This window comes from Phalacrocorax carbo, chromosome Z (genome assembly GCF_963921805.1).
Source record: "Phalacrocorax carbo chromosome Z, bPhaCar2.1, whole genome shotgun sequence".
NCBI classification, from domain to species: Eukaryota; Metazoa; Chordata; class Aves; order Suliformes; family Phalacrocoracidae; genus Phalacrocorax; species Phalacrocorax carbo.
This window is the reverse complement of record NC_087548.1, coordinates 71,872,679-71,887,009: the sequence shown is the minus strand read 5'-3', so window position 1 is coordinate 71,887,009 and position 14,331 is coordinate 71,872,679. Positions and strand designations below refer to the sequence as shown.

Below are 14,331 nucleotides of genomic sequence, written 5' to 3'. Positions count from 1 at the left end.
GGGTGGTCAGGCATTGGAAAAGGCTGCCCAGAGATGTGGTAGAATTGCTGTCCCTGATGGTATTTAAAAGACATGTAGACGTGGCACTTCAAGGCATGGTTTAGGAGACATGGTAGTGTTGAGCTGATGGTTGGACTTGATGATCCTAGAGGTCTTTCACAGCCTTAATGATTCTTTTCTTTTATGTGCTATCCTATGCTATGCTGTTTTATTGATGTTTCAGGCGGAGACCCAGCAGGAGAGGGATGATTATAACTTATAGCCCTGGGTGGCATCCTGGGGGACCTCTGATTTTCATGTAGTGTCTCCAGCACTTTTTTTTTCAATACATATGTCACGAGGAATACAGTTTAGTATGCCTAGGACGCATACCACCATTACAACTGTCTTGTCAGGGTCAGTTGGACACTAACTAGAATGAACATAAATTAAAAGGTGTAGCAAAGAGACATACAGAAAGACACAGATGATATCAGGTTAATATTGGTCTCGGGTCCTTCTCAATGTTTGGCATTTAGTCCAGGCCATTAGAGGTAGTGAAGTCACCCGTTTCCTTTATTTAGTAGCCCATTTTGACAGCTTTCAGGAAAATGAAGACCAACAGTTCCTGGGGCAAGCATTCAGAAAGCTGTCAGAAATATGGTGATGAAACTCCTTTCCCATTGGGTGGCAACCCTCACCCTAGACAGTGTCCAAGAACGTGGTGACCTCATGTCATTTATCAGTCAAGTATGTGCCTCTGGAAAAATTGTCATCTTTTTCATTCTGACCCATAAGTTGAGAGTCTAACGCCTGCCTCTTAAACTATTGAAGTAACCTGTCTGAAATTGTACAGCTAATCAATTTAATATAAAGTTTTGACTGGAAACTGCAAGGGCTTGTGCTGTACCCATGCAAATAGGAGCTTTCTTTATCATGTTTGTTGATCTCTAGATTTTCTTGAGACTTTTGAAGAAGTAAAGAATCAGGAACTGGAACGAAAAGCCCAAACAGAAGCCAACATTGTTGCACTCCTGGAGCACGCAAGCAGGGTAAGTGCATTTCCTTCTTCCTGTGGCAAGCTAGGAGTTTAGATCTTAGATCTTTGGATAAAGAAGGATGGTGCGTTTTATACATTATCCAGTCAGTATCTGCTTAATAATCTCTTAAGAGAATTAAACATTAAACCATGTACAGCTGTAGCTTAACCAAAAAAAAAAAAAAAAAAAAAGATTTGTTTAATTTCTCTTCAGTTCTGGGGAGTTTTGAATATTCGATAATACTTGTGGTCAGAATAAAAGAAAAGGTTGCACAATTGTGGTAATTCATCAACATTGCTATCATGAACATTATTTATGATAAGCATTTCAGAATGCTGGAGTATTTTGTTTACCTAAGGCTGCAAATCTCAGTTCATGGGTATTCTGTCACTACTATTAACTAACTGGCAATATTCCAGTTGTCTCTCTGATCTCCTGAAATTATGTCTAGAATACCCTGGTGTGTAATATTTAACATAAACACTTTAGAAATTGTTCCCATTTGCAGTCTGCTGTTCTTTTGCACTTTCAGAACATTATTTCTTTTAACATTTTTCGTTCCCATGGATTTTTTTATCATATAGAAACCTTTCAGCTGAGTAATACTTTGATTCTATCATCACTTTAATTGTCTTCTAACTCCTTCAGTGTGGTATATCATAAGGTATATTTTAGACAATGACACTTACTTTTGAAGAGATCAATGTGGCAACACCATTAATACTTGCTGCATTTTTGTTTCATCTTCACTGGCCTGTCAGTAGCTATATTATCAAAAGTTGGCAAAATGAAAATCATTCACATTTAAATCAGTGGAGATATTTTCCAGTATTTTTAGTCTTTGTAGTAGAAAAGCCAAATAACAGACAATGTACTAGGACAGGAGAGTTTTTACTTGTCCAGTTACCATTTGTTGTTTCAAAGATACAGCTTGTTCTCATCATTGTTATTGGTAACACACAGAATGTGAATCATATGAAACAAATTTCTTCTGTTACCAATCAAGAGCTGAAGATTATGCAGGAAGACCTCACTTTCAAATCAAACGAAATGCAGAAATCACAGAGCACTGCTAAGAATCTCATTACAGGTGAGATCAGCAATGGATTTTCAAATTCATTCCTTAAAAAAATTAGAATTACCTGAGTTGTTACACTAATAACAAGATCAGTGATCTCCAAATATTAAAATTCCATGGCAAGTTGAAGCTCTTGTGGGTAACAAGTTATTTATATTCTTCAGGAGTGTTTCACTTACTATTACCAGTAAATGATCAGCTTCCTTGCACAGATATATGTTAAATATGTGTTTTAATACAGGGGTACAAAGTTCTTTGAGCTAGGAGTTTGACTTTACTAATATTCACATTGAAATAAATGTTTTTCACAATCTTAAAATAGTATTTAATAAATTGAAGTAAAGACTTGCACAGTTATATAACCATGTATTATTTGTAAATGTAGTTCTTAGTATCTCTTGTGCTTTGTGCTTTTCTGAAAGGGTATGTACCATGAGAGAATAACTGGCAACAACAGTAAACAGGTCTGAAATTCTCAGGCTTTGATTCTGCAAAGTGAATATTCATTTTAGCTTCATTTTGGAAATACGCAAATACTTAAAATTGAGCGTAAGAACCTGCAGTATCTTGCCCATAATTTCAAAAAGCAGACATCATTTTTCTTTCATTTCCATAACAAGTATCTATTTAGTTCTTTATTTGCACTGTTTGTAGTGGAATTGTTCTCATAATTCTAAGCCTTTGCCAATATCATTATTGGTTCAGCAAGCCTTTCCTTGTTTGTTTGGCTGAAAGGAAGGGGCAGGAATTAAGAACCATAAATCATTTTGGTAGAAGGTTAATACGTGCTGTACTTGGTTGTAATTTTCAAAACACGAGCCTGTGTTGTAACTTCAAAGTAGTTGTGTGCAAATAAGTAGTTGTTACACACAAAATGTTACAGAAATTGATTGTTCTGTTGTGTGTTTGAACATTTTGTGTTCACTTGTCTGCAAATACTCATTTTGCAGTTCTAGTGTAGTTTAAAAAGCTGGGCCATACACTACAAGTTCAAATATGATTTTTTGTTCTTTCATCTAAGCATCAATTCTATTACTTTACAATATAAGGATGTTCTGGAAGCACATAGTGCTATAGAGACATTATTGAAAGATACCTTTCTTTCTTTGCAAGGGGAGAGAAGGAAGTTACAGTACATAATTTTCAGCATATCATTTAAATGATTCATAAGTGAACTTCTGAAATCAAGAAGTCACAGGTACTGTAATAAACAACTTCAGATTCTTTCAAAAACACAGTGAATGTTCAATTTGCACAGTTAAAGTTCATCCTAACCCTTGAATTATAGCACAGTCATCTTCAGGATTCTTTGTTGTGATTAAAATCTGGATTTCCATACTTTCTTGCCATTACAAAGATATAAAAAGTCCACCAGCAGAACCCTTAAAAAAAAAAAAAAAAGAAAAGGAAATCATGAAGAGTAAACAAAAGTGCTGATGGCATAGTTTCCCAAATACATTTCCCTGGGTCACTGTAGTTTGGTCTGAGAGTTTGCGACTGTGTACACACTGCCTGCTAGACGCTGCAACTTCATGGCGTATCAGAAGGAACTGGGCTGCATCCTCTTCCTGTCTCTTCTGCTAAAGAAGGTTTGAGGTTTTTTAGTTTTGAGTTTTTTTCATTGAGGCTGTTGCTGGAAAAAGGATAAAATTCACCTCTTCCAGTTTCTTCCCTTTTCTCCAGAAAGTGGAGATAGACAGCCTATTGCTGTCTCACAGTATTTTTTATCAGTATATAGATAGAACAATCTAAGAATCCTTTCTGGCTTTTTGGCATTTATGTTCTTACTGCTCTTTCCATGTAAAATAAATCCCAATTAGCCAATTATGTATTGTTTTAAAATAAAAAATATAAATATTAGAACAACTGCATAAAAAGAGAAAATGCTGTGATTAGGGCTAAATAAATCCTTAAGAAAATCTAAAGTTGTTTTCTCCTATTTCTCTCCAATTTGGATTATATTTATTCTATTATTCTAGTTTGTACTGTTTTTAATTTTAAAGCCTTAATCTATTGAAATCCTTAAGCATTTGTGCCGTAGGAACAAGAGAGGTAGAGCTGTGGTCTATTCAGTCATGTTTTAGGATCTGACATTGACCAATACCAGAAACTTCAAAGAGAATCTATGAGCAGTTGTGAAATATTCTAGACACAGGAAAAGTGTTTGCTTAAACCCTTTGGGGTGGAAGGCAGCATAAATATTGAATCACAGACATGCAATGCAGTTCCAAACTTTTTATTTTTAAACCCTTCTTTTTACCAGTATGGAAATTTTTTGTATTTATGTAGATGCTCTTTGGACATACAGGACCCTTTCAATCTTACCTTATGCAAGTGTGCTCGTTAGGGTAATTACATATTGTACAGAAAAATTGTGGCTAGTCTGTTTTTTTATTTTGAGGTTCCTAAAGACATCACCAAATTATTATTCTGTAATAAACAGAAATGTTGATTAAAGCCAATTTCACTCTAAAAAATAAATACACAAGAGGGGAGATGAGTACCAAAATCTTGCTATGACAGGGTTTTGATTAGGTGAGATTTTCCCAAATAATTCCACTAAAGAAACCATACCCACAGTTTTTGGAAAGGTGAACTCTCCCTCTGTCACATATGCACATCCACTCCCATCTGCCATAAAGATCTATAATGCCTTTTTCCTCCCCTGCCTGGGGGGAAAATTTCCTACCTTTTTTCCACATGATCAGCAGAAGTCTGAGTGTGTGAGCAAAATATACGGTCTATGCTGAGAGAAGAGCTTCTTTGAGCTGTCTTATCCCTCCCAATAGCTCACGTTGCCTGATATTTTCAGAATGTAGAATAAAACCCTGCATTATTATTCATGGTCTTTAGACACAGCTCTGAAACATAAGGTTATGTAGCCATGTGTTTAAATATTCAGGAACATGAAGAAAATACAGTGGCAAGGCTGCAGGCCTGAAAACCATCCAAAACAAGTCTATGCACATCGAGACCTTCCACACTCAGTGTGGATAACTTATCCCCAAACTGGATCAAAGTATATTTTTTATTTTGTGTATCTTTATTGTGTCCTCTCTCAAGCATATCGTGTCTGAACAGTTTCAGTCTTTACATGTCTCTTAAGAATCTGTCCATACTTCTAGCTCCTTTAGTTGCCTGTATCTCAGTTGTTTCTTTTTAATAGATTGTCAGAAGTAAATGCTGTATATTGTAGCTCATGCTTATTTTGTAAGCTATGACAGTTCTGATTCTGTGGAGATATGGAAGTGTTTTCCTGTGCAGAGTGAATGTTTAAAGCAAATTCAGCTATTTACTGTCATAAAACTAAGTCTTTTCATATACAAGCACCATAAATAAAAAAAATAGGCTAAAAAACTAACAAAAATAATGTTTGATTGTCTGCATTATTGCAATCAGCTTTTTGTAAGGTATCACAACTGCTTTACAACTTGAGATTGATGCTGTAAACAACTTTAACAATAGAAATATCACAGTATGATATAGAAAATCACATTTTCATTACTCCTTACATATGGACTATAATTCAGTAACTGTATTATAGCAGTCTGACTTACGGGATGATTGTGAAGATCAGATTTTTTTCTTTCATTCATACTAACATTCCCATGAACATCAAAATTGGAGAGATATGCAGGAGCTGATTGTATTGCTTAAGCATAGAATAAACCTTTATATACTGGGCAATGTATAATGGAATAAAAAGTACTGTTAATTAGAGATTGTGTTTCTGGTGATCTAGAGAGTCAAAAACTGCAGATGGACCTACAGAAGATGGAACTCTTGGAGGGCAAGATGGTTGATGAACTGGCTTCTCTTAAAGAAAAAATTGAACAAACAAAAACAGATTTGGAGGTCTATAATAATTTGCCAGCTCTGAAAGCATCAGGAGAAGAGAAGAAACAGGTAACGAAAGGAATGAAACCCTGGATTATACAGAATTTGTGTGGTTTTGAGCACCTAGTGAAGGGGAATCCAGGTCTATGACTGGGGATCCTGACTGATAGTTGAAAACTGGGCCTGCGCACCAGTGCTGATGAATCCAAATGCTTCTCTGCTTTTATATGCGACTTATTAACTGGGTACATGTAGGAGGCTATCAGCTGGATACCTTTTTATAACTTCCTTCCACAAACTTTCCCATTTATTTTAGTGATTCATCTGAACTTTTCTGCTGTTACTTATGACTACCTCTAAGTTTGAATTTAGCAATCTAACCACAGAACCCAAGCAAAAAAGAAAAATCTATCCTGTGTGTATTTGCTCTAAGACAAACTCCATCTAGAACACTTTCCATTTCACATGTGATAAATTTCTTAGAAATTCTTAACATCAGCATTCCCGTTCGTGCTGATGCAATATGGTCTAAGCCTACAACTTGGTCATAACCATTGAATCTTATCTTTAGGATCGAGCAGTCATTGCTAGAGAAAAGCCTTATGAATTCTTTATGCATATGACCTTGTTCTGAAAGGAAGAAACAGTAGCATCTTGAAAGCTGAATTAAAATCATTTGTCTGTAGCCCACAGCAAATGAACTTGTCGCTTAATTGGTTGTTGTTGGTTTTTTTTTCCAACTAGAAACTCCAGGATGACAAAGAAAAATTAACAAAACGTAGTCATGCTTTCAAGAAAATAATGGAACACTTGAACACAGAGTATGAGACGCTAAAGAGAGAGCTACAAGAGAATGAGACACATTCTCAGGTATAGCTCAAGCTACTTATTACCTCTTCAGTTGTTCTATCACTGTTCTGGTTTTCTCATGCACATGAAGCATTGAATGGATGGAATCAGTTCATTCCTTCTCAGGGAGTTTTCAAATTATGTGTTGTAAATACATAGCCATATTTTCTGTTTTCAAACAAAAGTTAGTATCATGCCAATAAATTTACTGTAAGGTTTGGATTTCAAAGTTGTTAGGCAGAGGTCTGTCTGATCTTAAAAACTGTGCGAATACTTTGTTTAAGTGTTTATACTAGTCTTGTGCAGAACTGTCCCCCTTTGCCCTTCCTTTGCTTGAGGAGTGCTGAGGACCAACTTAGAAAGAAACTACAGGAAAAAAAAGTCACCACTAATGAGATAAGACTCCTTTTGCTTTTAAAGTTATGGAGCTAAGTTTTTTCTTGCAACCTGTACTATTAATTCCATTTCCCTTTTGCAATCCTTCTGCTCCTTGCAGACTACTGAAGTTTTAGGGTTTGTTCAGACTTCTTTAAACCCAAGGAACTTTGGTATATGAGTATATTTACATTTACATTTCAAAAGTGGATCAGGAAAGATGTTTATAAACTCTTGAGCAGCTTTGGTTCTTCCATTATAAACACCCATGAATTGCTGTCATTTTGGCAACAGAGCTTTACTGGCATGTAGGTTTGAATCCACAGAAGGAAAACGGATAACCTCAAAATATGCTGAAAAATGGAAATTTATTATTTTGTCTGCATTGTTTTTATTTTTATTGTTTCAGGTTGTTGAGATCTTTGTTCTATAGAACTGTTACTTTTTTCTGATACACTTAAAAGCTGAAAGTGATATTTGTACATGTTCAAGTTAGCTTTCTTCTGGAGTGAACTTTATGGAGAGGATGAGAGGGAAGAGTTCTAAATTAGGAGATATACATACACACTTGTAGCGTATCATTGTGGCTTAACACTAGGGTGATGATATAAATCTGCAAAGCTGCATGCCAAAATCCATAGCACTTCAGAGATTGTATATTTTTTTATGCCAGGGTCAGATTCTTAGTCCTAGAGATTATGTAAATCAGAAATGGATATCCAGCCAGTGTTGAGATACTTGCATAATGATGCTAAAAATTTTATATAAAATAGTAGTCATACATAATTTCTTCAGTTCATTAAGCTTTGTCAGTTCTGTTTCAATGTGTGCAGAAGGATTTGTTTCTTTGCTTTTTATGTAATAAGTGTAAATTTCGTGAGGGTGAATAAAGATATTTCTTAAAATGGCTGATTTGTTGACATGCATCAAGCATTTTGAAGTACAAATAGTGTTTACAAATCTTGAGGGTTTGGGTGATTTTGCAAGGATTCAACTGTATAAGTTATGACATTCAAGGAGTTACTGTAAAAATGCACTGATTATTTCCTTTGGTATATATAAGACAGTATGTTAAACTTGGACTGCTTTACCAGCTGTATTGCATTTAGCAACATCTACAAAGGGGGCAATAAAACTTATAATTGGTCAGCAATATTGTATCTTAGAAATAAATGACTGCCATGTTTGCTGTGAACTGGTACACTAGATAACTAACTGATTTTCCACTGTAAGATTTATTTTGAGTAATATAGCCACTATTTTCATATCTTCCAGCTTAAGAATAAGCTTCTAAGTAAAATGTTGCAATGTTTTCCTAATTTATTACCATAGTTTCCACTGAAAGTTTAGTCTCAGAATGATTTTCAGTGTTTGCATTTAAAAATAACATCTACATATCTTGAAATGCAGAACTTTGAACAGTAGCATCAGAAAAACAAATATTATAAAACTGTATTGTAAGGAAGCAGCCATCGATATAATGTCCACATTAGTTTCCTGTTGATGCTGAAAGTATTGAAGAAGTGCCAGCACTTAACCCACACTCCTACAATCTTCTCGCTGCAGCTCTGTTCTTATCACAGCTTCTGGCATCAGACAGGAAACTTAACTATGGAAGTAAGGAAGTTTCTTCTGTATAGCTCAAAGTCCAAGACAGTGTCAGGAAATATTGTATCTTTGGTGATTTTAGATCTTACTGATTTTTAAGAAGAGATCATTTAAATGATATGAAGTATAATGAGAATTAGGATCTCCCTGCACTGTTCACCTTTTTACTTCTGACCTGCTTACCCATTTCCCTATATGTCAAGTCTTGAATTCTCAGACTGATTTTTTCCATCCACCACTGTAGTTGCGTGCAATGCTTTTATATAAATAGATGTGTGAAGTGCTAAATTATATACAGGTTAACCATTGGCAGCTTTAAAAATCATCCTTGTTTCTCAGTTCTCTGGGGTTTTGGGGAAATAACTTTGATCGTATTAGGTGACAGTGTACAAGGTATTGACGCAAAATTTTGGGGAGATTCTTTATGTAAGGTACATGTGTAATACGGTTTTTATTTTTGGCTCTTTTTATATTTTCAGCTTACAAATTTGGAGAGGAAGTGGCAGCACCATGAGCAAAATAACTTTATGATGAAGGAATGTATCCTTTTCTCTAAGAAATACAGTAAAATTCACGCACTGTATTAATTGAGGAAGAAGTCTGTTTCCTCCAGCAGAGTAAGGCAGGACGGAACGGGGAGCAGGAGACAGGGAAGGAGGGGAAAGGCGATGCTTTGCAAATGTCTGGTTAGCTGATAGATATTACATATAGCAAAACTTGTATGTGTTGTCTGGCAATTTTAAGGGGTCCCAAAGCATAAGATTTGTCTTGCAGCCTTGAGTTTTTCCTGTTGGGTCAGTTTCTCCAGTAGGTTTCATACAAAGATCATCTTCATATCTATGCAGTCTTATCTGAAATTACCCAGCAAGTGTAGCATTGTTTGAAAATCTGTACAGCATGGTGACTTTGCTTTGCATTTTGCAGTTTTAAAACACCATAAATATCAATGATGAAAAAGTAAACAACAAATCCATAAATTGTACGCATTTAATGTATTTCTTATCAAATAAAAGAGGAATTGTATATTAGAGGGAAAAAATCAGATACGTGGTAAGATATGATGAGATGCTTTACCTGCAAAATGGGCTGAGTTGGGGGAACTGCATTGTAGCTCTCTCATTATGTGATGCTAATTAAAGAGTTACATTCCACTAACCATGTAAGACCTTCCAAAACAGCAGCAAAACGTTATTTGCTGCAAGTGACTTTCATAAGGTTGTTTTTGAAATTAGTGAATGCACTGAAGTTCTTTTTAATTAGAACTGATGGTTCTTGTTATCTTGTACTATTCTCCATAGTGCCTGAAGAGATCTGAGCAGGGCATAGTTGCACTTTTATTTTATATTTGCTACATGCATTGCTACATGTCTCAGAAAACAGCACAAGAATATATTTCAAGCAATTCTGCAATAGCCTAGTCATCAGGGGGAAAAAAATGTAGGGTCTGCATATAGCATTGTCTTTTTCACTTACCAAATATCCTATTTCTCATATCTGATAAGTATCCTAATTCTTAGAAAAAGTCTGAAAAAAAGTCTTGGACAATGTAATGTAATTGGAGCCACCTCCTCTGCAAAGAAGGCTCTACAGGAATATTATATTAAGTCAAGATTCTTAGATCCTATTTTTTCTAACAGAAAAAACTCTAAAACAAACTAAGAGGAAAAGTTGATCAAGATATTAAAGGCACCACCCAACTTGCTACAATGTGTTACCTGTCCAAGTGCAGACCCTTCTACAGGTTTTTATGTCTGCCTGGGCTAGGGGAAGGAAAGGTCCTGCTTTCTGTAGATGGAGTTCTGAAGTGTCAGACTGTGTGGCTGTAAATAGCTGAGTGCCTTGAAATTGTTTTGTTTGCGGTGTAACGATGGGCAGAGTCTTCCACAAGGGACCTATTGCCTATATATGTGAAAACAAAACTGACTCTGGCGTGTAATCTTGGGTTTTTTACCATGCTTGGCATGATGTGGCAGCTAGTAAATTGGTGTAAATCTTTTAGACCCAATTGGAGTTTATTATTTTCAACCCTTGACAGTTTCCACAGAAGGAAACCTACTGTATTGTGGTTCCCTTATGATCTCTAATTATGCTAACATTTATACTGGCGGTTTGTTTCCTTAATTCTTTTAATCAGTCATAGCAACAAAAAGTCAGGAGAGTGACTACCAGCCAATAATGAAGAACGTGAGAAAGCTGGTCACAGAATACAACAAAGTTCTCATAGAAGCTTTACAGAACACCAAGAACTGAACCCAGGCACTTCCTTCCTGCCCAATGGACCAACAATGAGAGATGTGCACAGGCAGCATGGAAAGCTGGACTACTGAGCTCATTTGCTCACCACTACAGTGACGGATATTCTCAAAAGTACTTTACCAAGTTTTTAGAAGTCACGGGTTTTAATAGTATCCCTCCTTTTCAAGATTAAAAAATTTTAGAAATAAACTTCTGAATTTTAGAAACTTGTAGAAATAAAAAGGAAATACTGTGCAATGAGTGTAAAATCATGAGAACACTTTACTGATGCCCATTGCTGGATTGCAACTCAAATGTGAAACTTCATTCTGCTTACACAATGAATCTTGAATTGCCTTATAGTCCTGTTCCTGCCAAACAGAATAGGAGTTTTCCCTGAGTAAGAACTGCCTGGCAGGCTCTCGTATGCATTGTCTTAAATGAAGTGTATAATAAAATAAATGGCAATATCAGCATACAATCCCTACTTTAATAGCAATTTATAACAAGCAAGGAAAACATCTAAGGATGACTAGCATCCTTTTAAGTCAGAATTGTTTCATGGTATAAAGTCGTAAAATAAAAGCAAATGTGCTTTGGATCTGTTAGCAAATTTTCATTTCCCAATGGAGAACCAATTAACTTCCTTATTTTATATTTTTTTAATGTAACTATAAGGATAAAACTGTGATGAATAGTGGTGAAACATAGCTAATACTGACGTTGTCCAGAGGATTTTACTTTTGTATTATTCAGCAATAAAGGAAATAACAGGGAAAATTATTTGTATTTTCTGCAATGTTTTTTTTTCCTCAGGTTTCAAGCTACAGTGTGACATGCAACCTCTACTTTGACAAAAATACGTAGGAAGAGATTCAACATAGAACAAAACAGGACTGATACAGAAATAACAATGTGCTGTATGATACAGAAATTTCAGAAAACATTTATGTAAAACAAAATTTTCATTAATATGTTTCCCTCTCATCCTACATATAATGCAATTATAAACTACCTATGGATAATGTCCTCCACCTGGTATGTTGTAAACTAGTCCTGATCAAAGAGAAGAAATCACAGTTGGCTATAGATAGGAATCTTAGTCAGACAGTAATCTGGCCTTTTGCAGAAAACAAAAAACAGTGTGGTCTGGATTTACAGTTCTGCTCCCTTAGAAAAGCTTTCTGAAAAAGAAGATCACGATATGCTTCACTTTATAGAACTGGAGTAGACAAAGAATTAGAAAATGCGCCAAGTCTGTTAAAATAGAAGTTCTGTATTTTTGTCACTAAATTTCTGCAAATCTGTGATTGTAATTTTGAGTATAAAGAGGTATGTAAAACAGAAATACTGAAGATTCATGCAGAGAGCACTGTGTTTCCAAATTCAGCACAGTAAATTCTCTTGGTCTGTATATTTATGTCTGTATAATATTTGGAGATAATGGAACAGGATTTCTATAAACCAAGGACTGTTATCTAGGGGAAATTCCCACTAATGTCTCTTCCTTCCTGTTGAAGTTACAGCTATTCCAGAGAGAGCCCATTATTTGCTGAGATAAAGTTGAAGTCTAATTTTCTCACCAATCAAACCATCAGCCAGAGAGATCGCCTCCTGAATTCCACTTGTGCTACAATAACAGATTTTAATGAACAATGGAAAAACGCTGCACACTGAATAAACAGGCTGCTTTTAAATTCCCTTTCACTCAGGGCAGGGGATGGTTTTATTCCTTGGTAGCGATTTTATAAGATAGCATGGTAAAGTTTACTGGTTTTTGTTGTGTTCCCCAGGAGATGCCTGTCAAAAAATCCCTCTCTTTAGCATGCTGTTCTTTTCTGTTGAAGGGTCTCCAGATTACCTGCTTCTGTCTGAGAATCTCATCAATTGTTCCTTCTTTTAACAGTTCATCCTTGTGGTCCTGGATTGTAGTCATAGTACCTGTGGCTGAAAAGAACTGTATGGATTCTAAATGGTGAGCTATGCAGCAGGCTTTTAACCTCCCTCTAGGAGGTTGCTCACTCATTGCCAGCAGTGAGCTGAGTAAACTGTATCTGTCTAGCTCCTAAAGTCTCAGTGAAAATAACCTTTTCTTTAATTCTTTTTATCTTTTTTTTTTCAGTATAAGCTTAAGTACCAGACACACAGCATTTTTTCACCAAATCTCCTGTGTGTATATGAAGACACTAATTCAGTAGCACAGGTCTCTCTACCCAGGCAATCTTTTGTGCCTTTTATGGTATGACTTGAAACTGAGAGGACATTAATTAAGTGGTAGCGTCTATGGGGTGGAGAAATGTAAAAACCTTTTTGGCTCACCTGTCTCACCAGAGCTGAGTAGCAGTAAGGATCACCTCCCTCAGCCTGCTGGCAGTGCTCTCCTTAACACACCCCAGAATATCGTTGCCCTTTTTTTGCCATGAAGAGGTTAAACAGGACTGGCATGAGTGTCCACCCCTGGCGTGCACCATCTGACTGGCCTCCAGCTGGACTATGGGCCACTGATGACACAGTGAGCCCCAAGCCAGTTTTCAGTCCACCTCACTGTCTGCTTACCTAACCCACACTTTGTCAGCCTACCTCTGAGGATTTATCAGGAACTGTGCCAAATGCCTTGCTAATGTTGAGGTAAACAACATCAACACCCCTCTCTTTGCTCGCTGAATTAGTTACCTCATTAAGGAAGGCTGTCAGGTTGGTTAAGCAATTTTCCCCTTCATAAATCCATGCTGTCTACTCACAATCACCTTCCCATCCTTCATGTCTCTAGAAATGGTTTCCAGTGTAAGCTGCTCCATCACTTTCTTGGGGATCGAGGTGTGGCTGACCAGCCTGTAATTCTCTGGCTCACTCTTCTTACTCGTCCTGAAGATAGGAGTGACTGACTTTCTTTCAGTCTTCAGAGCCTGTCCCTGTCACCATGAAAAACAGGTAATTGAGAATGGCCTCACCGTGCCATCAGCAGCTCCCTCGCCACATGTGGGGGCATCCCAACAACCCCCACGGACTTATATATGTCCATATGTACATGTTTAGAAGTTCCCTAACATGGTCCTTCTCCAGGAAAATGCTACTGAGACATAAGGATAGCAGGTTTGACACTGTCTGTCACTCCAAATCCCACTTCACTAGCACACTGCATGGAAAGAAGTATTTCTGTTTCAAAATCTTCAACCAAAGGATCTGCTGTTTCTATGTTGTGTTTGTGCTTCACATGAGGGTGCACGTAGGAATGACTGTCCTTATTCCCAGCTCGTGGTGGGATGACACTGCACCAGCCTTGTTCCCATATTCAGGGATATCATAGTATCTCCAGAAAAGCTGTTTTTG

The 14,331-nt window shown here is 36.5% G+C and overlaps 1 protein-coding gene across 9 annotated transcripts in view; it reads left to right on the top strand.

Moving 5' to 3' along the window:
• Positions 1-12,701, top strand: part of IFT74 (intraflagellar transport 74) — a 43,307-nt gene extending 30,606 nt beyond the window's left edge. For 5 of the 9 annotated variants that reach the window (XM_064438613.1, XM_064438612.1, XM_064438609.1 and 2 more), the window contains exons 15-20: positions 934-1,031; positions 1,983-2,109; positions 5,840-6,003; positions 6,679-6,804; positions 9,246-9,306; positions 10,901-12,701. In XM_064438613.1, coding sequence (XP_064294683.1) covers positions 934-1,031; positions 1,983-2,109; positions 5,840-6,003; positions 6,679-6,804; positions 9,246-9,306; positions 10,901-11,016 — 692 coding nt within the window. In that variant the 3' untranslated portion in view covers positions 11,017-12,701. Of the gene's footprint in view, positions 1-933; positions 1,032-1,982; positions 2,110-5,839; positions 6,004-6,678; positions 6,805-9,245; positions 9,307-10,900 lie in introns of those variants that run through there. The other 4 variants (XM_064438615.1, XM_064438617.1, XM_064438616.1 and 1 more) reach the window with 4 other exon arrangements.
• Positions 12,702-14,331: the final 1,630 nt, after the last annotated feature.